The 21,697-nt window shown below is 40.7% G+C and overlaps 1 protein-coding gene across 2 annotated transcripts; it reads right to left on the bottom strand.

Moving 5' to 3' along the window:
• Positions 1-11,527: 11,527 nt before the first annotated feature.
• On the bottom strand, positions 11,528-19,947 carry KERA (keratocan). 2 transcript variants are annotated; one of them, XM_054989071.1, is made up of 3 exons: positions 19,875-19,947; positions 17,508-18,391; positions 11,528-12,141 (listed from the first exon to the last, which is right to left on the bottom strand). In XM_054989071.1, exons 1-3 carry the CDS (start codon positions 19,877-19,879, stop codon positions 11,975-11,977), a joined length of 1,056 nt encoding a protein of 351 aa, XP_054845046.1. In that variant the 5' UTR covers positions 19,880-19,947; the 3' UTR covers positions 11,528-11,974. The 2 variants fall into 2 exon arrangements, with proteins under 2 accessions (XP_054845046.1, XP_054845047.1); XM_054989072.1 differs by lacking the exon at positions 19,875-19,947 and adding an exon at positions 19,666-19,716.
• Positions 19,948-21,697: the final 1,750 nt, after the last annotated feature.

The raw sequence follows: 21,697 nt of genomic DNA, 5'->3' as shown, positions 1-21,697 counted from the left end.
CCGGCATCTGGGCTGTCTGTCCATTGGGGCTGGGCGTGGCTGTGCTTCCCTGGCCTTGCTCCTGAGGTGCCACCCCAGCCAGCATCTGGGCAGCCTGTCCCTTGATGCTGGGCTTGGCTGAGCTTCCCTGGCCTTACTCATGAGGTGCTGCCCCAGCCAGCACCTGGGTTGCCTGTCTCCTGACGCTGGGCGTGGCTGCCCTTCTCTGGCTGGCTTCCCCCTCTGGCTCTTCCACACTTGCTGCTGGCTGTGTTGCCTTCTCTGGAGCCTCTTTCCAGGTGATGCACCTTGGCTGTCCCTGCTCACGAGGTGCCACCCCAGCCGGCATCTGGGCTGCCTGTCCATTGGGGCTGGGCATGGCTGTGCTTCCCTGGCCTTGCTCCTGAGGTGCCACCCCGGCCAGCATCTGGGCTGCCTGTCCATTGATGCTGGGCGTGGCTGAGCTTCCCTGGCCTTGCTCATGAGGTGCCACCCCGCCGGCATCTGGGCTGCTTGTCCCTTGATGCTGGGCATGGCTGAGCTTCCCTGGCCTTACTCATGAGGTGCTGCCCCAGGGTTGCCTGTCTCCTGACGCTGGGTGTGGCTGCCCTTCTCTGGCTGGCTCCCCCCTCTGGCTCTTCCCCTTCCACACTTGCTGCTGGCTGTGTTGCCTTCTCTGGAGCCTTTGGGCCCCCTGACCCTGCTGCTGGGGTGCCATGACTGCTCCACCCCTTACCACTGCCTGTTGCCGCTGCTGGGTGGTCATCTCCCGGGGGTCTCTGGTCCTTCTCTCCAGGTAAGTCCAGGGGCTGGGCTGTGGACCCCGGACAACTTGATTATGTACAGTTGAAGAAACAAGATTTAGTAAGAGAGAAGCTAGGATAATAACATAAAGGAATGCCACATAAGTAAAATGACGTTAACATAAAGGATCTGAATTATGGGTCTCTGTGAGCCCCAGTCCATGCCCAGATAAATTCCTCAGCTTCTGTTGCTTTAACTATGGAGAACTTAAATATCATGGAAGCTAATGAGAAGTCAGACCTCTGCTCTCATCTCTTAACAGTCTCATCTTGCTAATTACTTTCCTTCCACTTCATTTCCTTGTCTTTATACACCTCATGTTCTGATAACCTTTCCCTTACAGCTCCAATCCTCCTCAAATTTTCTCTCAGTTTTTCACAGCACTTCCCTCTCAGGAGGGCCAAATCTGTGTGGAAGATAGCAGAGAAGGTTTCAAAAGGACAGTGACAAGGCTTCCAGAAAGTTTCACAAGTCTGGTCTTAGGTTTAAAATATCCAAAAATGAAAAAGCTATCCAAGAAACAAAACTTCCCCAAACCATTGTATTTTAACAGCACTGATTATGTTATTTTTCAGATTGTATAATTAATGTAAAATAAAAGGTTGTTTGTAACAGGACAGGAACAGTTTAGAAATCCCACTTGAACTTGCCCCCCCCTCCCCAATCTCCTTCTCAAATATTCTGGATCTTAGATAGATTTTTATTTCCTCCCTACCCTATCTCCGTCCTTTTAATTCAGAAGCTCATAACATTAATTTAGTTCAGATATGGTGCAGAACCATTTTAAACATTGTAATTGTTGTGATCTGCTTTGAGATCTTAACTGAAGATAAGTGGTATAAAAATTGAATAAATAAAAAAAATAAAAATAAAGCAATGGTTAATGTGATTGTCAGAGCACAGGCCACTCCAGCTAATTGTTATTGAGAAACTATGTTTTGAACTTGAGACAGTCTTAATTATGACTTCATATGATTTATTATGATGGACATCCTGGCTGAAGCTTCCTTCACTTGCTACTTGGCTATAATGACTCCCAGCCTGAAGAAAAGTAATTGTTTTCTCTTGGTCCAGAGGGTTGGACCAGAACCCATGGGTTAAAATTAAACCAAAAGAGTTTTCAGCTAAACAGGAAAACCTTCCTGACAGTTAGAGCAGTTTTTCAGTAAAACAGTCTTCCTTGGGAGGTGGTGATCTCTCCTTTGGAGGTTTTCAAGCAGAGGCTAAGATGGCCATCCATCAGCAATGCTAATTCTATGACTCAGTATGAATTTAGGCAGATTGTGAGAGGGATGGCAGGATGGGATGAGGCAGTGCTCGACTCTCATAACCCTTTCTTATATTCCCATGGTAATGCCAGTTGCCTCTGTTGGGTCAGGAAGAAATTTTGCTCCATGCCAGATTTTCCAGGGATCCTGGAGGGTTTTTACCTTCCTCTGGGCATTCGAGGAGTGGTGGGGGGAGGGGAGAAGGATTGCACAGTTTAGGATTACACTGTTAATGTCTTATGAAATAAAATAAGCAACAAAGACTGGTCCCTGCCCTAAGGCACTTTCCATAAAAAAATTGTCAGAGGGGAAGACAGAGAAAGAGGAAAGGCAGGGAAGATGGATGTATGGGTAACAAGGAAAGAATGTGTACAAATGCCATTGCATATATTTAAGCTTATTTTTGTGGGGAATAAGAACTAAGTAATTTTGATTAATTGTTATATACCTCTTATAGTCTCATATCACTGTAATTACATGCCAATAGTTTCTCTGCTTATTTTCTGTGAAATCTAGTTGCCTTTATTACTTAATCAGTTTCTATATACTGTTGTGGTCCATGTGGTTTCATTGAAAATATATGTAGATAAACTAGAATGACAGAATCTGTTAGCATGCCTTTATTTTTACAATTCCAGCATGTGCCAGGAGATAGTCCTTCTCCAGAGCAATGTTTGTAACTGACAAAAAACCACTGAGTTGGGTACATACGCCTCCGTTTAAACAATTGTACTGTGACTTGGAGTATAGTAAACTTGAAGTCATAGTAGATTGATTTAAACTGCTGCATTTGTACAGTATTAATTAAGAAAAGTAACTGGGTTGATTTATTTTATTTTGGCTGTGACTTTGTTTTTGTTTTCTCAAACAGTGAAGCTTGGATATGAGCCTGCCTCTAGCTTGGAAGACCCATTTTCAGCCTGCTTTTGGCACCCCCTAAATCTGCCATATTGGAAATATTTATCATCCATTTCTAGTGGCCAGTTGTCCAATACAATAGACTTCTAATGCAATATCGGTGACAAAAAGAAAATATAAGGGAGGGCTTTTGTAATTAAAATTGCAAAATCAAAGTTTTAGGAGTGTCTCATAACATTACCTCTATTAAAAATCATTTCATGTTCACAGACTAATTTGGCAGTACATGCTTACAGAGTGGAAGTCTTTTTTAAAATAAATGCTGATCAGGAGTTTTTATGCTCATAAGCTACCAAAAATATGAGACAAGATTTTTCCAGCTCCTAAACTAGCCTTGCCAGGTGCCTGCTTATGGTGGGCAATTTTTATGCAATTTATGCCTCTGCCTGCCATTCTTCAGCTGATCAGCGGAAGTAGGCAGGCACAGGAAATAGATATGCACGGAAGAGACAGGCTGGGGAAATGGGAACATTTGTGTCCCCAGCCAATGACAATACTTCCAGCAAAACTTGGAAATGACAACATCATGCCAGGCCAAATGTAGTGTTGCACATACATGCACCGTAGAGATGGGCACGAACCAAAATACAAACTAAAGTTCATCATGAACTGGGCCAGTTCATGGTTCGTGAACCAGCGGTTCATCAGAGCGCATTTCTGACAAACTGCTATGATTTTTAGGGCAGTTTGTTTGGTTCGTTTTTCACTTCGTCACTGCAGACAGCCTGGAGTTGATCAGTCTATTCCCTAGGCAATGAGGGTGTGTGTGTGGACTTCTGCAGTCCTTCTGCAACCCTGGGAACACCAATGTCAGCCCTCCAAAGTTTGATAGGCAGCTCTGGCTGCCAACCAGAGCTCCATTGTGCTCTATGAGAGCAGAAGGAGTATAACTCCCAGATCTCAGGTGACTGGTTTCAGTTTCCAGCAGGCAGTTAGAAAAGGAGGAACTGCTGTTGGATTTTCAGTCACAGAGGGAGGTATTTGAAGCTTACGCTTGACATTCTGATGCTTCAGTTCTCTGGAGCACCTGCTTCTGTTCCACAGCCAGGCTCAGGGGCTAAGCCTAGTGGGTTACTTATCTGAGGAGTCTTTTATTATTATTTTGAGCACTTCTCCCAAAGGGTTGCCAGCTCCAGGTTGGGAAATTCCTGGAGATTTGAGGAGTGAAGCATGGAGAGGACAGGATTTGGGGAAGGGAGAGACCACAGCATGGTGTAATGCCATGGAGTCAACCCTCCAAAGAAGCCATTTTCTCAGGGAAACTGATTTCCATGGACTGGAGATCAGTTGTAATTCCAGGAGATTTCAAACCACCACCTGGAGGCTGGCAACCCTACTCTCCCAGTGCCAGCCTCAGCCTAGTGTAGATTTGTGGTTCATAGTTCATGAAGCACAGTGAATCACAAACTGGCATGAACCACCATTTTCCCGGTTCATGCCCATCTCTAGTGCATCAGAAACACCAGTAAGTACTCACCATCCTCAACTCCTGCCAGTTGCTAGGGAGGACCTAAAAACCCTGTCTAGGGCAGCTAAACTCTAGGTGGGGCCTGGAGGTCTTCTAGGATTAAAAATGATGTCCAGACCACAGAGATCAGTTTCCCTAAGAAAATGACTGCTTTTGAGGGTGGCATCTATAGCATTATACCCTGCTGCAGTTTCTCCCTCCAACCCTTCCCAGACTCCACCCAACGCAGTATTGACAATGTTTAATTTGCATTGTGTCTGTCCATGAAGCAGACACATTCAGTTCCTTCTGTTCAAAATACTGCTTAGAAAGTGTGGCCTGTAATTACTCAGATCTTCACAACCACTTAGTGCAATGCTTTATTCATAAACATCACATCTCATCCAAATTTCTTTCCATTGCAGATCTGAACTGATGTTTCCTATTTTATAGTGCTGTGCTAGTTTCATTGTCATAGCTGCGTGGCTAACCAAAGAATGGTGTCCAAGGAAACAAGGATGCATTTCCTCTCTGTTCACAGTACTTCTGTGCCACCTCAGATAAATAGGCTCTACTTTCAGAGCTGAGCAACAATTTTCATATGTATGTGTTAGAGAAAATGCTATACTGAAAAACTGAAAACAAAACTTTATTTTTTAATATCAGTGCCTGATGTTGTTAGAATTCACCTGAATAAGCAGTAACATTAGGTGTTGGTATCTTCTGATGAGACTAGGGAATTGCTTACCTTGACACGTGTTTTAGCAATAGTTTTATTTATTTATTTATTTACGTTATTTACAGTCTGCCTTCCTCACTGAGACTGAAGGCGAATTGCACAGTGTGAGTTTGAACAGTCAGTTCCAAGAAACAAAGTAATAGGATGTATAAATACAAATTTTCAAAGATGTAAAACCAGCAGAAATCTAATACAGAGTTGAAGGAACACTGAAACAGAGCATACGAAATTATAAGACGGATATATTAAACAATATTAAACAACACAGAACTACCCAGTAGCATTATACCCAAAACAACAGATATCACACAATGGATAGCACATGTGGAGTATATATGTATTCTATATGTAGTGCTGTTTAATAAAGATCCACCATCTTCCAGTGAAAGCTTTTTCCCCTTTAGTAATTATTTTCTCCTTCGATGGAATATGAGACTCTTTGTTATATAAATGTAGCTCTTGCAAACTTTTCCTTTAGACGTGCCAGTGATAGATGATTTAATTCCTTCCAGAAATACAGTTGGTTTAGTATAAATAACTTGCATCTGGACCATAAGGAGCAGTATTTCTACAGTATTTCTTTGTTCAACTTATTTCTGAATATTAATAAAATTTCAAGAATCTCTTCACTAAGTATCTGAGCATCTAACTTTTAAACATACTGTTTGTGATGTGTTTGATAGATATTAACATATGTTCTGTCCTTCCCCAGCTCTGCTATTAACGTTTCACAGAGCTGAAAACTGAGAAATGGTTGTGGTCTATACTCAAATTGTTTCTGTTGGGATCATAAACTTTATTGCATTGTATAAAACTAGATCAGTACTTATACAGCCTTTCCACAGGGCAAATATGGGGTTGTTTGGAGTTGGGAAAATGGCTAACGCTGCACCATAGTTTTATTCCAAGGTCATTTCCTCACAGTCTAAAAATAGTGCGATACTCATGGAAGGCTGCCGGCTTCCTCGCGTGATTTTTGACACCATCCATTTACAAAACGTCACAAATCATGTTTGTGGTGTTTTGTAAATGGATGGTGTCAAAAATCGGGCAAGGAAGCTGGCAGCCTTCTGTGAGTATCTAGCTATTTTTGGACTGTGAGGAAATGGCCCAAATCTGCCCCCTGAACCCTTTCAAAATTAATTTCCCCACAGGGAATTCTCAGTTGCCATATGGCTGCAAGCTCCCATAGTGATCATATGTTACACATAATGCTCACCTGGAAGACAGTAGGGTTATTTTTGAGATCCAGTGTGGTTTAGCAGTTAGGATATGAGAGAACCAGGTTTGAATACCCACTCTGTCATGGAAAGTCACCGGGTAACCTTGGGCCAGTCACATACTCTTAGCTAATTTACCTCACAGGGTCATTATGAGAGGAAGATGATATAAGCCACCTTCGGGTATCCATTGGGGAGAAAGGGGGTGTTACGACCCTCTTTCTGATGTGTTGTTAGATTTTGTCTTTAACCCTCTTCTTACACCCTCTGGGTAGATTGCTGCCATCAGGAATTATATTCCAAATTAGTTAATTTAAATTTCCCCTTTAATAGCATGCTCAAGTGTCTGGCTCCTTTGTGGGACTATGTGGCCTGGAGGATAGGAACGGGATATAGGAATAATATACTCTGGGATGAACAAAAAAAATTAATAAACTTCTATTTTTAGAAAAAGCATATCGATTTCACACTATTACTTAAGCTTGATAGTTTCAAAAATAGTTATTGGTTCTTAAAGTTTCCTTACATAGGCTCAGTCAAACAGATTTATCTCTAAGGCACACACACGGTTTGCCTTTATCTCTAAGGCACACACATGGTTTGCCTGCAGATAGATAAATCTCTCACTCAAATATACATAGACTTTCTCTCAGGCGCAGACACAGTTTGCCTGCTTCGGACAGAATGAATGTTCTCTCACAGACACACACAGTTCAGGCTTCCACACAGGTTGCCTGTCTAAATTAGATTCAATGTTCTTTCTCAGAAATATATAGACACTCTCATGCTGCACAAAGCTTGTCTGTCTAAACCAGAACACCTCTTTTTCTCTCTGCTCAGTAACTAAAAACTGCAGTTCACGCCGCCCCTAGAGCATTGTTATTGTCCAATCAGATTTCACTCCAGTCACATTTCTCAACTCCACCCACATTCTCATCAATCAATCATCTCACTCACCATCACTATCTTTCACCCCCACTCTTCATCTGTATCTCACCATGCACTTAAAGAAATACACACACACTTAAAATCATTACAGGGGGACATAACGAAGTAAATAAACAAACATCTTATTTGGGCTTGTGATGATCAGAAATCTATTCACTGGCCTGATACAAAAATGAGAGGAAATAAGCTGATTCCAACAGCTGGGAGATGGGGTCAGACAAATAAAAACGAGGGCTGTCTTTTAACAACACTTGTTTCCATTCTGTAATTTCTTTGTAATATTAAAGATACACATCTCAGGTATCTTTGGTGAAAACTCCATTGGTTCAGTTTGCTAGGTATGAAGGAATAGATCTTAGGTTGTTGCAGTTGTTTGATTTTGGAATATCAGTTGGATCATCTGAGAATATAACTTTCCCACAACTACATGCATTTTAAATGACAGAACAGAGGATTATAGAAATATAGAACAAGGCCCTTTGGTGACATGAGAGCAAATGGCTGCCATGGACTGGACCTGGGGTAATGTTGCCAACATTGACCTTTTTCGCACTTACGGTTTAAACCGCCATTTATGAGCATTCGCCCCGATCGCAGTGGCTTTGGCATTGCACCTGTTCATTTCACACTGTCCACTGCAATTTCGATTTGGTGTCTGTGCTTCATTTCAAAACCTCGGTGCAATTTTGGGCTTTTGGGGCCTTGCAATTCACGTCACACTTTTTTAAAAAAAATTCAGCATGCGTAGTAACGTTGGAATGTTGGAACCCTTCCCCCCTTTTTGCTGATTGGGCTGTCCCCTGCCCACCAGAGAGGCAATTGGTGGCAGAGTTCTGGGGGAAAACATGTACCACTCTCATTTTTTTAAATCAAGCCAGGAAAGGGTTAAAATGCTGCCGATTAATCTCCTCCCAGGAAGCAGAGGCTTGTTTCCAAAGCACTGTGCAAAATGCTTGGGTATTTTCCCCCTCTTTGGCAAAGTCTGAAACATGCCTGGGAGGGAGGGAAAAGCAGCCATTTAGTCCTTTCCTGGCTTTTAAAGCCAGGAAGAAAGTGCAGGAACATTACAACGTTGCAACCCATTCTTGTCTTTAAAAAAAAAAGAATGTGTGTGCATACCCTAAGGGAGGAAGGAGAAAGCAGCTATTTAACACTTTCCTTGATTTTAAAGCTAGCAGGGAATTAGCAGCAAGCTTAGGAATCATTCCTGGCTTTTGAAAAAAAATAAAACAGCATGCATACTGGGAGGAAGGAAACCAACGAAGAAGCAGCCTTATGACCCTCAGCTCGCTTTACTAAAAAAAATGGTGGACAAGGAGTTCAGAGAGCTGAGGAGGGTGGGAGTGGTTAATTCTGCACAAACCAATCAGCTCCCAGGGAAAAGGAGAGGGGGGGGAGAGAAGCAAAAAGGAGGCAAAAGTGTTCACATTAGCAAAATGCGGGCCAGCTGCCAGTCAGCAGCGAACTTAAAAAAACATCGGGGTATGTCCGCAGGGGGAAAAATCGGGGATACAGCGGACAAAAAGCGGGACTGCATCCCATGACTGCTTTTAAGTGTGAAAACCTTGCAAACATGGGATGTGGAACAGGTACAAACGCGCTCTAAAAACCGAGTGCGAAATGTACCATTGACAGGCGTGGGAAAGATCTGGACTACTCCTTTTATATGGCAGCCACCCCAGTGGTGTTGTGATCTTTGCAAAAGGACTGTAGTAAAGTAGGTTTGGAAATATTGTAAGAAAGCCGAGGGAAAATGGAAAGTGTTTAAGAGTACCACAATTCTTTGTGGAAGCAAGAAAAAAACTTGTTTCACATTTGCCACAAAGCAGGACCAAAGCATCCAAATTTATTATGGTATAAGATTTTGTATGCATTTGACAAAGTGGGTTCTCTTAATTGTGGGATTTTTATGTATTTTATTATCTTCCTCCTTACTCTTCAAAGATTAAAAAAGCAGACAAGGCTAGAGGAGCTGATATATTTGGTTTAATCTAATTTCCAGAGGCATGACTCACATGACAGGGTCATTAGTTGCTTCTGAGATGGCTCAATCTTTTATTCACAGTATGATGCTATGGAACGTGCATAAATCTTGAAATCTTGCTATCAGAGGGGGAAAACACGGCTCTGTACTCAGAACTGATTATGTGATAAAAATAACCAGAAATTGACAATAATTTAATATTCTCATTTACACATAATGTTTGTTTTCCTAAAAATAAATCACGGTAGTTGCTATTAATCTAGAAATGTGCAATTAACACCCAAATTTATGTACTTGGGGTCTACTTTTTTATATGTATTTGCTTCAGTTTAGTGATGTGGCAGTGGAAACCTAAACAGCACAGTTTTGCTCATGCAGATCTCATACATCTCCTAGTACTTTTCCCCCCTAAATCATAGAACCATAGAATTGTAGGGCTGGAAGGATCTTACAGACCATCTAGTCCAACCCTCTGCCCAATATAGGACCAGGATAAAGCATCCCTGACAAGTATCCATCCAGCTGCTCCTTGAAAACTGCCAATTAGGGGGAACCCACCACATCCCTAGGCAACTGATTCTACTGCTGAATTACTCTTAATGTGAGGAATTTTTCCTAACGTCTAGCTGGTACCTTCTCTCCAGTATTTTAAATCCACTGTTTCGAGTCCTATCCTCTACTGCCAATGGGTACAGTTCCCTTCTGTACATGACAGCCTTTTAAATACTTAAAGAGAGCAATCATGTTTCCCCTCAACTTCCTCTTCTCCAAACTGAACATTCCCAAGTCTCCGTCTTTCCTCATAGTGCTTGGTTTCCCTCCAATCACATGTGATGCCATTGACAACTTCTGTTTGGGTGCAGTTGTCCAGCCAGTTCCCTATTCATCTAACTATCCTAGAGTCCAGTCCACAGTCCTCCAGTTTACCCATCAGAACATCATGAGGACTCTTGTCAAAAGCTTTACTGAAATCCAGATAAACTACATCAACAATCCGGTAAGCCTGTCACTTGGTCATAGAAGGAGATGAGATTGGGTCTGGCAGAATCTCTTTGGGATAAATCCATGCTGACTTCCCCATATCACCATATTTTCTGTAAGATGCTTGCAGATTGATGCCTTTAGTATCTGCTCCAGTATCTTCCCTGGGACAGAGGTCAGGCTGACTGGCCTGTAGTTCCAAGGGTTGTCCTTTTCCCGTCTTGAAGATTGGGATGACATTTGCTCTCCTCCAGTGTTCCAGCACATCACCTGTCCTCCAAGAGGCCTGGAAGATGATCAACCAAAGGGTCTGTAAGCTGTTTTGAAAATTCCTTCAGCACTCTTGGGTGCACCCCATCTGGCCCAGGGGATTTGTACACATCCAGTACAGCAAGGTGCTTCTTCAGAACTTCTCAGCCCATGTCAACCAGCAGCCCTGAAGCCATGCCTTGCCTACTACAATCTCTCCGTGGACCTGTTCTCTCCTTCAGGGAGAAAACCGAGGCAAAATAGGAACCGAGCCTTTCTGCCTTCTCTCTGTCCTCTATCAGAGTTTCTCCATTTTCACCTTCTTACCTTCCATTTGCTCCTCACATATCTGAAGAACTTCTTTTTGTTCTGGCAAGCCCACCCCCCGGCTAGTCTCAGCTCATTCTGAGCTTTGGCCTCTCTAATGGCTGCTCTATAGTGCCTAGCAGCCATTGAGGGAAACATCAAGATTCCTATCTGAAGGAATAAAATAGTAGCCTAGAGGACATTGCACCTGTAAGTAACAGGCATACCCTGATTTTATCTAGCATAAATCAGTTAAGAAAAAAAACTCTTCGGCTGCAGAAATGGACAACTAAGAATACTGTTCCTGCAGTACTTATCTAAAATAGGGGGTGGGGATGGGTGGGAATAAGCTGGAATCAACACTGGCCTTATAAGATACAAAACGACCCTGAGAAATTCCAGAAGTTTTCACACTTTCCCCACCTTTTCTCTCCTTAAATTATTCTAATCTTTTACTTGAGTTTATTTCTGTAGTTGTTTTACATTTATCTTTAAGCAAATGTGATGGTGGTGGTGACTCTATTGGTAAAGATGACTGAACTGAACAACAACAATGGAAGAGTTTCACCATCACTGTTAAGGAACGTTCCACATTCCTTCTGTACAATGGAGGCATTGTAGTCATCAAGGCTACCGATGGAAGAAAGATTGCTGCTATTTATTTTTACAATGAAACATAGCTAAGACCAATATAGCAATGTTTTATTTTTTCATAAAGGAAGGACAAAGCCAAACAAACATTTATATATTCTACTTTTGCTTATCATATATTTGAATGTATTATTCCTGAATATACAAGTCAAGTTCTATAACGAATACAACAATGGGAAACTTTGATTTGACTGGTTCTAGGGGGAACCAATAATCAGGAAATACATTTGGGTGGCAAAAGTATCATTTTAATAGAATGACAATTATAGGACAAAACATGGAGCATATTGACTGAATGTGGTAAATCTTTTCAAGAAAGAACAGGAAGTGGTACAACTATAAAGGGGGGAGGGGAGTTTCAGGGAAACAATTCCATGGAAATGAATACCAAATAAAAATCCAAAGGATTGGTCTAACAAGTTTCATGCCAGCAAAACTTGCTCTTAAATCTGTGACAAAATAACTGTGAGACCACAGTCTTTAAATAACAACAGCCTGAAGGCTACGGAAGCATAGCATGAGGTCAAATGGAATTGGAGGTTTAATTTCATTGCCATCCAAACGAAGATAGCGGAGGCGTGGCAGATCCCTTTGATAGACATGCTCTGCAGGAATAGGAATCGGACATATTTGAGTGCCATTAATACCTAAAAAGAAAACATAAAGAAGACATGAGAATCCCCTCATGAATACATCCGTTTAATAAATGTTGAGAGTCAAGTTTACAGGTACTATTTTGTAAGTTTTGGTCTTCATCGGAAGCCAGCACTGACGCAGTTCAGCTTTAGGCTCCAGCACTTGGCCAATTCCCCTGGAAGCCAAGGAAATGGATTTTTTCCCAGGGAGAAACTGTTGCCAGGCAAGTTTCTAGCTGCCAGGATGAGAAAGACTCTGATATTGCAAATGGGCTGCTGTACCATCAGATAGCTGTGTTGCAAAGACTTCTTTTCATTTGCCCCAGACTGAGATTTTTCAGGGGAGCTAATATAATTCATTTTAGCAAAATGTTAAAGAAACCTGGTCAAATGCCACACCAAGACTGAACTGAATGCCAGTGTGTTTCTAATTCATTTCAGCTATGTAATATTATTTTTCTTATAGTATATGTTTGTGTGTGTTATATAGAGAGACACACACAGACAAAGTTTTATAGACATTGTAATTTTGTGATGTGATAAATAGTATTTGAATTGGATATGCAAGACCTATTCAAAAAAACTGGTCAGTTTTCAAAATGGCTTGCACAGTGGTCTGCATCAGCTTAATCTATTTTACAAAAGTGTTTGGAGAATAAGTTGAAATAATGCTATATTAGTAGTAGTAGTAGTAGTAGTAGTAGTAATAGTAAAGTAATGGCCTTATTTGTATGAATTTGGTTGTGAAATTGTTATTGGCAGATGGGATCAAAGTTAGATGACTTCAGCTTGCATAGACCAAAGAATTCTTGGCACAAGATCTTTTTATTAAGTCAAATCAAGAAGCTTAGCAAGTATTAAAGGGTCACTGAGCTGTATCTGAACAATTTTCTAAAGTTCAGATCTCTTAACGTATTGCTGCCTCCTTTGGTGCCCAATGCTTCTGACAAACAGGTACAAGGACAGAATTAAACCAATGCAGAACTGACAAGATGTAGCATGTATAGTTTTCCCCACAATTTATCTTCTTCACTACACCCAAATTGGGGAGGTGCTTTCATGCCCTAGTATGGCAGTAGCAGAAGGTGACACAGAAATATCTGGAAACAGCACTGACACACCCCCAACTCTTCTCCCTTTCCCCCATTGTGCATATGCTGAAGCACATAGGGCAGCAGTTTTGCCTGAACTCACCATGATTTGGAACCCCTACTCCTACTCTTTCCCTACCAAGCCATGCTGAAATTACATAGCTGAGTCCCACCAAATGCCAGTTTTATATGTTCTGTTTCCCCCCCATCAATTAACGTTTTGATTTTGCATAAAAATGACATTTGTATGCATACGTACAGTAGCAGTAGCAGGAAAGTCTGCTTATCAGAAGGTTTGGTTCCAAACTATATATACTAAGATTTATTCTAAATGGGAGAAATGAATATCATAGTGACCTTTCCCCCCCATGCCCACTTACCTGGCTGGTGGGGGGGCTCAGTCCCTGGTACTCCCCCTCCCCAGGTGGCACAGTTGCAAGGAAAGCGAGTGGTGGCGGCAGCATTGAAAACAAGTGGCTGTGGTTGTAGTGAAAACGGGCAGCGGTGGCAACAAGGGCACCCTTTGACCCGGGGGCGCCCTTTGACCACGTGTGATGACATCACTCTTGGAAGTGACATCATCACATGAGCCGGGAGTGCGCACGCACACACGTGGAGAAAGGAAGCTGGGGTAAGTGCCAGCTCCCAATTCCCTGCCGGGAGACTACAGGGACCTGAGGATCCCCTGTCGAGGGACTCCAGATCCTTGGCATCCCTATAGTGACTCTAGACTTGTTGATTTTGCTCTGTCTTGACTCTGGTTTGATCTTGGTTCCCTTGCTTCAGTTTGGTTCTGTTGAATTTTTGGGTTCATCTTGCATTGGGACTGACTTTTGGCCAGTGAGGTGCCCCTTTGCATATGGTTTCTTTGCCCTGGAAAGCCCTGCAGTGTTTTCCCCATATGAGTGGCTTGAGGCAGGTTGTTCAGGGGCCCATAAACTTGTACCACTGGATCTAATCTTTCTGAAACACTGGGGTTCTTTAGTGGACTAGAAGGAATAGCTTCCTGGAAAATTTGGTGGAAATTGCTTGAAAAATGTCCTCCCAGCCCACCAGATAGTGGCCATTTCCCCCACTGTGTAAAAATAGCGCAATACGCATGAGAGGCTGCTGGCTTCCTCACATGGTTTTTGATGCCATCCATTTACAATGCTGCCTAATGTTAGACCTAGAACTGATTATGTTTTGCTTCAGTATCTCTACTATGCCTTGGATCCTTGCTAATGCTATGTCTTTAAACTTGTATGTGTTTACCTTATGGCATTGTATTGAAATGTACTTACTTGATACTGATTGTATTAACCTCATACTGTGTAATCCGCCTTGAGTCTCAGTGAGAAAGGAGGACTATAAATGATGTAAATAAATAAATAGATAAATAATAAAAAGCATCATCCTCACCGCCTGCCTCTGTTTTGTAAATGGATGATGTCAAAAATTGTGTGAGGAGGCCAGCACCCTCCTCTGTGAGTATCATGCTATTTTTAGACCATGGGGAATTGGCCCATTTCTCCCATAGGGAATGAAATATGTGTTTTGTGTTTGTGTGTGCACTCGCACATGCATGCACACACAAAAAGCAGAGAGACAAATTCTTGTCTGATTCTCTGTGACTATACAGCTATTTCTGTGTGCATCTGAAGGATGTGTGCATGAAGTAAATAAATGTTTTAATTTCTTAAAATGGAGCATATTAAAATAATTTATAATCCTGGCTCAGTTGGTTCCTTTTCTTGAGTGATTTGCTCTACATTTATTCAGAATTCTGGGTCATATTTTCACTTGATCTATACTTTATGGCTTGGCTGATTTTAAATATTCTGCTTTACTGCTTTGCTTGAGTTTTCAGTTCGCTACCATGAATGCACTGAATGTCCTTGAGATAAGAAACTCTTTGCCTCAGTGTTTCCTTTCTGTTAAATGCCTTATAAATGCATAGTTTTTTAACAATCTGCTCCATAAAACTATATGGCTGAAGCCATCATGTTAAAGCTTTAAGAATTGCTGGATATTGCAGCGCTTGCATAGGAAATCTCCTGGAAAATCTACATAGGCTATCTTGAATGTCATGATGGAAGAGAAGCAAGATATAAATTGAAATAAATAAATATAACGTGGCTGAAATACATAATTTTCAGCTGAGCTGTGCACTTTTAGTTCTTGTTATTTGCTTGTGATAAATTGGATTCTGGACTGTATTGATTGGTTGGCCCAGTTTACAAATGTCTTGCTTGGTAGCCTGGGGACTTTTAAGCATGTAAAATACCTGTGTACCTCAAATGAACAGAATATGGCTATTTCCACACATGCCCTGGGAGATCGCACAAACTCACGGCATGAAGCATCTTCCTAGCACATCAGAAAAAGCACCATTAAATGGGATTGTTCTGGGAAATCACGCTAGGAAGACATTTTTATGCTGTGAGTTTCGCGCGATTTTCCAGGCATGTGGCCATGTGAAAACAGCTTATCTTTGCTTTTAGTACATTTATTTTATTTATTTATTATTTTGATTTATAAACTACCCATGGTCAGGGGCTCTGGGCAGTGAACAACAGTTAAAATCAATAAAAACAAGAAAACAATAATTCTAAAATCAACATACAATAAACAATAATAAAATAAATTAACCAAATACATTAAGGTGCAATGGTGGGGAGAACCCCCCATCCCAAAGGTGGGAGGCCGACATGGCACCTCCCCCTTCAACCAATGAACGTCTGGTGGAACAGCTCTGTCTTACAGGCCCAGTGGAACGATAATATGTCCTGCTAGGCCCAGGTCTCCATTGACATATGCTCAACCCTACATAGAAGTCTTTGCCATGGATCCTACTTGATCCACAGCTTAACCTCTCTGGGCTTTGCTCATTAAATTATCAGGCTGCATCCCTTGAGCCTTTTGGTCTCTGGTCCAGACAAGGTTATTGTGTCTCCCATTATGGCAGGAGATCTGCTGCTGGAAAATTTAAATGAAAAAAAAAATGCTGGCACTGCACACAGTGTGATGTCAGTTCATGGGAAGACACTAATTTATGATGGAGTCTCTGGCGATTCCTAGAGTGAAATGACATCACTTCCTGTTTTTACTGGAAGTGAAAGATCAACTTCTTCCATATGACTGTCTACTCCAGTCATCTTTGGAGGTCCTGCTTCAAGTGCACTTGCTCTCTGATGCTAGATGGGTGACAACTCAAGAAAGGGCCTTTTCCATTATGGCACCAAAACTTTGGAACCTCCCTACCCAGGGAGATTTGTCTGTCTCCCTCTATTGTTTTGTAACAGTGGGTGAAGACTTTTTTGTTCTGTTTGGCATACCTTCAATAACTGTTATTGGCCTCCTCCCTGGTTTTTGGTGTCATATGTATTTATATGTTTTACTGAATTATTGTAATACCCTTTAAATTATTTTAATGTTGAAATATTTTCAAATGTTTGAAATACCAGAAATACTTCAGGGAAGTGACTTCAGGGAATTTGTGTGTGCATGCCCCTGATGCTGCTGCAATGATGTCACTTCTGGTGGCTGGTTTACTCCCACTCTTTGTGCAGGGCCACTTCAGCCCATTTGGGGCAAAAATTGACTTCTTTAAAATGTGGGAGTATGTTTGCTGCTGGCTCGATAACACCACTTGAGGAAGTGATGTCCTCATAACTTTCTAGGAGAGCACCCACTGTGCACTTACCCAGGTTGCTTGCTGGTGGTGGGTGATCACTGGGTGGTTTGCAACCTCCCGCCAATTGCCAGTGATTGGTTGGGCAATGGGACAAAATGCCAGGAGATTGCCTGCCACCAGAGGGCACCTGCGAACCCTGTCCACAACCCAGTAAAGTGTTCCATTCCCCTCCTCCAATCTGCGGTGCCTGTGAAACCTGCTTGGGCCTTCTCTGCATCAGGAGAAAAGCAGGATATATAAATACACTAAATAAATAAATGTTATGGCTATAGAGCCTGCTTTCCATTGGCAGGATTCAGCAATATAAGCAGGTATGCTCTGTCCCATCCAATCAATAGTTCTTTCCCCAATATCATATTGACAGGTCTTTCACTAGTAGACATAGTGGAGCAATCACAATTTTTAGGCCAAAGGCACCTATTATTTTTAAAATGCATTAGGTTCTGATTAACTAACAGTTTTCCTAATAGCAGAGTGATTTTTGTATGCTTGTAAGGTGTTTTAAAAAGCTTCCACTTTCCTCCTTTTATGCCACTGAGTGGTGGCACACAGAAACCAATAGATGAGGTTATTTCATTGAATAAATTTCACTATTTTTAGCTAAGACTTACTGCTGATTCTGTTGTTATCAAGATGAAGATGCTCAAGGTGAGTAGTGATAGCTGGGATTTTAGTGAGTTCATTGTGAGATAGCTGTAGGTCGAGAAGAGATGAAATATTAAAAATTTTAGCTGGTAGACCTTCATCAGTTAATTTATTGTTATTCAGCCGAAGGAAAAGCAGTTTGAGCATTGCATTAAAGTAGTTATCCGGTATTGCTTCAATAGAGTTATTGTCCAAAAACAGCTGCATTACGTTCGTGGGCAAGATTGGTGGCATTTTAGTGAGTGAGTTTTGAGCAATGTTGAGTTGTATGAGGTTGTTTAATCCTTGAAAGGTGACATCTGAAAGAGTACTGTCCAGAAGTTTGTTATGATGGAGATCAAGCACAGTGAGATTTTCCAAATTGCTGAAAACTTCTCCTGGGATTCTGGTGATTTTGTTTCGTGCCAAACGCAGTTGCTCCAAACTTGCTGGCAGTGGAGCAGGCACCTCCTCTAACTCGTTGTCTTCAAGAAACAAATAAAGAAGACTCTTCAGCCTGGCAAATACACCCTTTTCAATTCCGTTGTTAGTGATTTTGTTGTTGTTCAAATTTATCCATTTTAGTTGAGTGGCATTTGCAAAGGATTGCTCTGTGATGGTTTCAATGAGATTGTTTTGGAGATAAAGATACCAAATTCTTGCTGGGATGATGGGTATTTCTTTAAGTTCCTTGCTATCACAGTATAAAGCATTTGGGAAGCTACGTGGACAGAAACATTCCTGGGGACACTCAAAGCTGTAGAATGACCAATCAATCTGATCATAATATGATCTGATATTTCGAGTCCACACAGTATTGGTCAGAAAGATTACCAAAAGGCAGGAATAGAATTTTACATTCATAGTTTGCCTGTAAAAGAGGGAAAAAGTGAATACTTCCTGCAAAATTTGTTTCTGAAAGCCACAAGTGTTTCAATGAAACAGCAATGAAATTTGAGAAAAGCCATTTTTATAATGAGTTTAATACTCCTTCACATGATATCACTGAGATTTTCTGATTTAAAAAAAAGTTAGTATTTAAAATTCAATGGGAGCTACTCCCAAATATTTATCTCACATTGTGACTGTATTATACATTGTGTATTAGACAAGCCAAATCCACTTTCAGTCCAAGGAAGCTAGAAATGTAATCAGTGCTTTATGTCATTTTTTAACCTGGCCTTTGACCTTTCATTTCAAAATATTTTATGTTGCAAAACCATGCCATCTGAAAGAAAGGAGGCATGCAATAGAAGAGGACTGACATGATTGCCTTTATTGACAGCTGTCCAGGTGTATTTTGGCTCTCTTTTAAGAAACTCACTTGTTCTTTTGTACTTCTAAATGAGAACGACATCTGGATCAGATTTTCTAGGCCCAGTTCTCATTGCACACAAAAGAAAGATCAAAGAATACTTTAACAGCCAGTCATGTTCCTATAAGTCTGGAAAAATCCATGTGAATAATCTACTTACTTTTTCAGTTACCACCACTACCCCACCCCAAATGGCTGGCTTTCTTAAAAATATATATGTTACTTATAAAGCAAATTCTGCCCAGAATTATACTTTACTGCTGAACACATACTCAGGTTTCTTTGTCCAGAACCATTCTTTATTCTCACACTAAAATTTTCCATTGGGTGGACAAATCTTGAAACATTTAATATGCAAGCCAAATTCCTACAGAGAATGGCTGTACATTACAGTAACAGTATATCCTGATTTCTAATGTCTGCCTTTTAAGCCAGTGAATTGTTACCTTGCTTTTTTTAAAGAAAAAAATTAGCTAGAAGAACACAAACAAAAAAGTTAATTTTTAACTCTCCCAGCATTAAAACTGAAAGATAGTCATACAGCTAGATCACTGATGCGAAGGGAAAACAAATATCTTGTATTGTTGGTATAATAGTATTTTTTGTTATTGTTGCAAAACATCCAGTGCTTATCTTGAAGTCCTCCTGATAGCCTTTCAAATTGCTGCTGGATAACAGTCCACAAAATTGCTGAACAATGCTCAAAATAATGAGAAAAGAAAGAACTCTGAGGAAAAAGTCACCTTTGACTTAAACATGAGCTTGAAATATCCTTCTATTAGATATCTGTATTTTCAAAATTGCTCTAATGAGTAATTAAATGAGTTTACCTTGTTCAGGTTAAATGCTGATTTCTGGAGGCTGTTAGAAAACATTTAAGTTTAAAAGTCTGTCTCCTTTCAAGATTTTTTTGTTGTCTGAATTCCTGGAAATTGGTAGCATCAAACATAAAATATATAGCAGTTGCCCCAGACACATTACCAAATACACCTAATATCCCATTGTTTCTTATTTGACAATGCTACAGAATCAAGCTTACCTCATCTTTCTTGGATTCTCTTCTGTTCTTTCTATTGGCCACTGTTGTTAGACTGTAGTAGGTTGAGTCAGGCAACACACAGAGTTTTATGAATACAGCCTAATATATACGCATCAGTGACTACAATTTTTTAACCCCTAAAATAGCTAATGTACCTCAGCACCTACACACTAAAATGCAGGAAATCCTGGATTTGATATCAAGCAGCTACAGCATTAAGGTCATTCCCAGAGATGCTAAACTCAGATTTTGAAGACTGAACTAAGGAAATCAGGTGATATTAATTCATCTGTAGTCAAATGCCGATAAATTATTTTTGTACTATCTAAATTAAAGAAGACAGAATTAAAATCAGTGCCATCTGTTCCTGCAGAAACGTTTTATTTGATTCTGATAAAAAACAGATGCAGGAATGCTTTTAAAGATATGCTTCTTGATTAGGGAAAGCAGGGCAGACTGCTTCCAGATATTTTAATAAAGTATTTTCTCTGCTATAGTAGTTTTATTTTCTTGTTCTATACATTATTTTTTAATGGACCTAGGACTGACTTTTTACAGCTTACTCAAAACTTTAACTTTATAAATACCACAGCAATCTTCCTCTTTATTCTTGATCAGTGTTCAGTTGTTTTCTATCGGTTTTTACAACCCAGGGTAATATGCACGCGCACTCCGCATGAGACTATCCCCCTTGTGAAAAACAAACAAACAAAAACCATAAACCAAACTCAAAAGAACTATTGTTAGCATTGCCAGATTGGCAACACTGAAAATATTTTTGCCTTTAAAATCAGTTGAGTGTTTTTGTTAACAATATTTCAATTACCATATTAAAAAGAAATGCGTTTGTTTATGAGATTTTGTATCCAGCTTTTCTCCTTTAATAAAACCCCTCAAAGTGACTTAGAACAATAAAGACAGTAGTTTAAAAAATATTAAAACATACCAAATATGATAATAGGACCCACACAAATGCAACAAAGCAAAATCATAATAGTTACGCTATTAGATCCTGAGCAGCATCTATTGAACCTGGTAGGGTTACAACAGTACTTGTGACCCCTTCTTACACGCCCAGGTTAATGCCAATCACCACTTTTGAGTCAGGAAGCAATTTTCCCCAGGCCAATTTGGGTAGGGATCCTGACAGTGTATTGCCATCCTCTGGGCATGGAGCAGAGATCACTGGGAATGGAAGGGGGGGGTGTAGTTGTGAATTTCCTGCATTGTGCAGGAGGTTGGACTAGATAGTCCTGGAGGTCCCTTTCAACCCTATGATTCTATGTTTCTGTGTGTGCATAACCTTTTTGTAAACATGGATATGCTACTTTTGAAATTTCAGAAGGAATATCCCAGTTCGAAAAATAATGTATTACTTGACAATGTATTATTTTAACTAAAGCCTATGTTAAAGATGGTCTCTTATTCCCATATCACACCCATATTGGACAATTTTTGATATTCAACAAGATAACGAAGATAAGAACATAAGAGCCCTGCTAGATCAGACCAGCATCCCATCTCACACAGTGGTCAAGCAGTTACTATGGAGGGCCAACAATAGGGCAAAGAGGCCAGTGCTTTCCCCTGAAGTTGCTTCCAAGCACTGATGTTCAGAGGTTTACATCCTCTGAATGTGGTTCTGTTTAATCACCATAGCTAGGACCCACTCATAGACCCATCCTCCATGAATCTCTCTAATCCCTTTTTAAAGCTGTCTGTGCCTGTGGCCCTCACTACATCCTCTGGCAGTGAATTCTGCATCTTAATAACTTGTGCAAAGTATTTCCTGTTGTCTTTCTTGAATCTACAGCTTCATTGGA

Source organism: Eublepharis macularius, chromosome 9 (assembly GCF_028583425.1).
Source record: "Eublepharis macularius isolate TG4126 chromosome 9, MPM_Emac_v1.0, whole genome shotgun sequence".
In the NCBI taxonomy this organism is placed as follows: domain Eukaryota; kingdom Metazoa; phylum Chordata; class Lepidosauria; order Squamata; family Eublepharidae; genus Eublepharis; species Eublepharis macularius.
The sequence above is the reverse complement of the archived record's forward strand: the minus strand, read 5'-3'. Positions and strand labels throughout refer to the sequence as shown.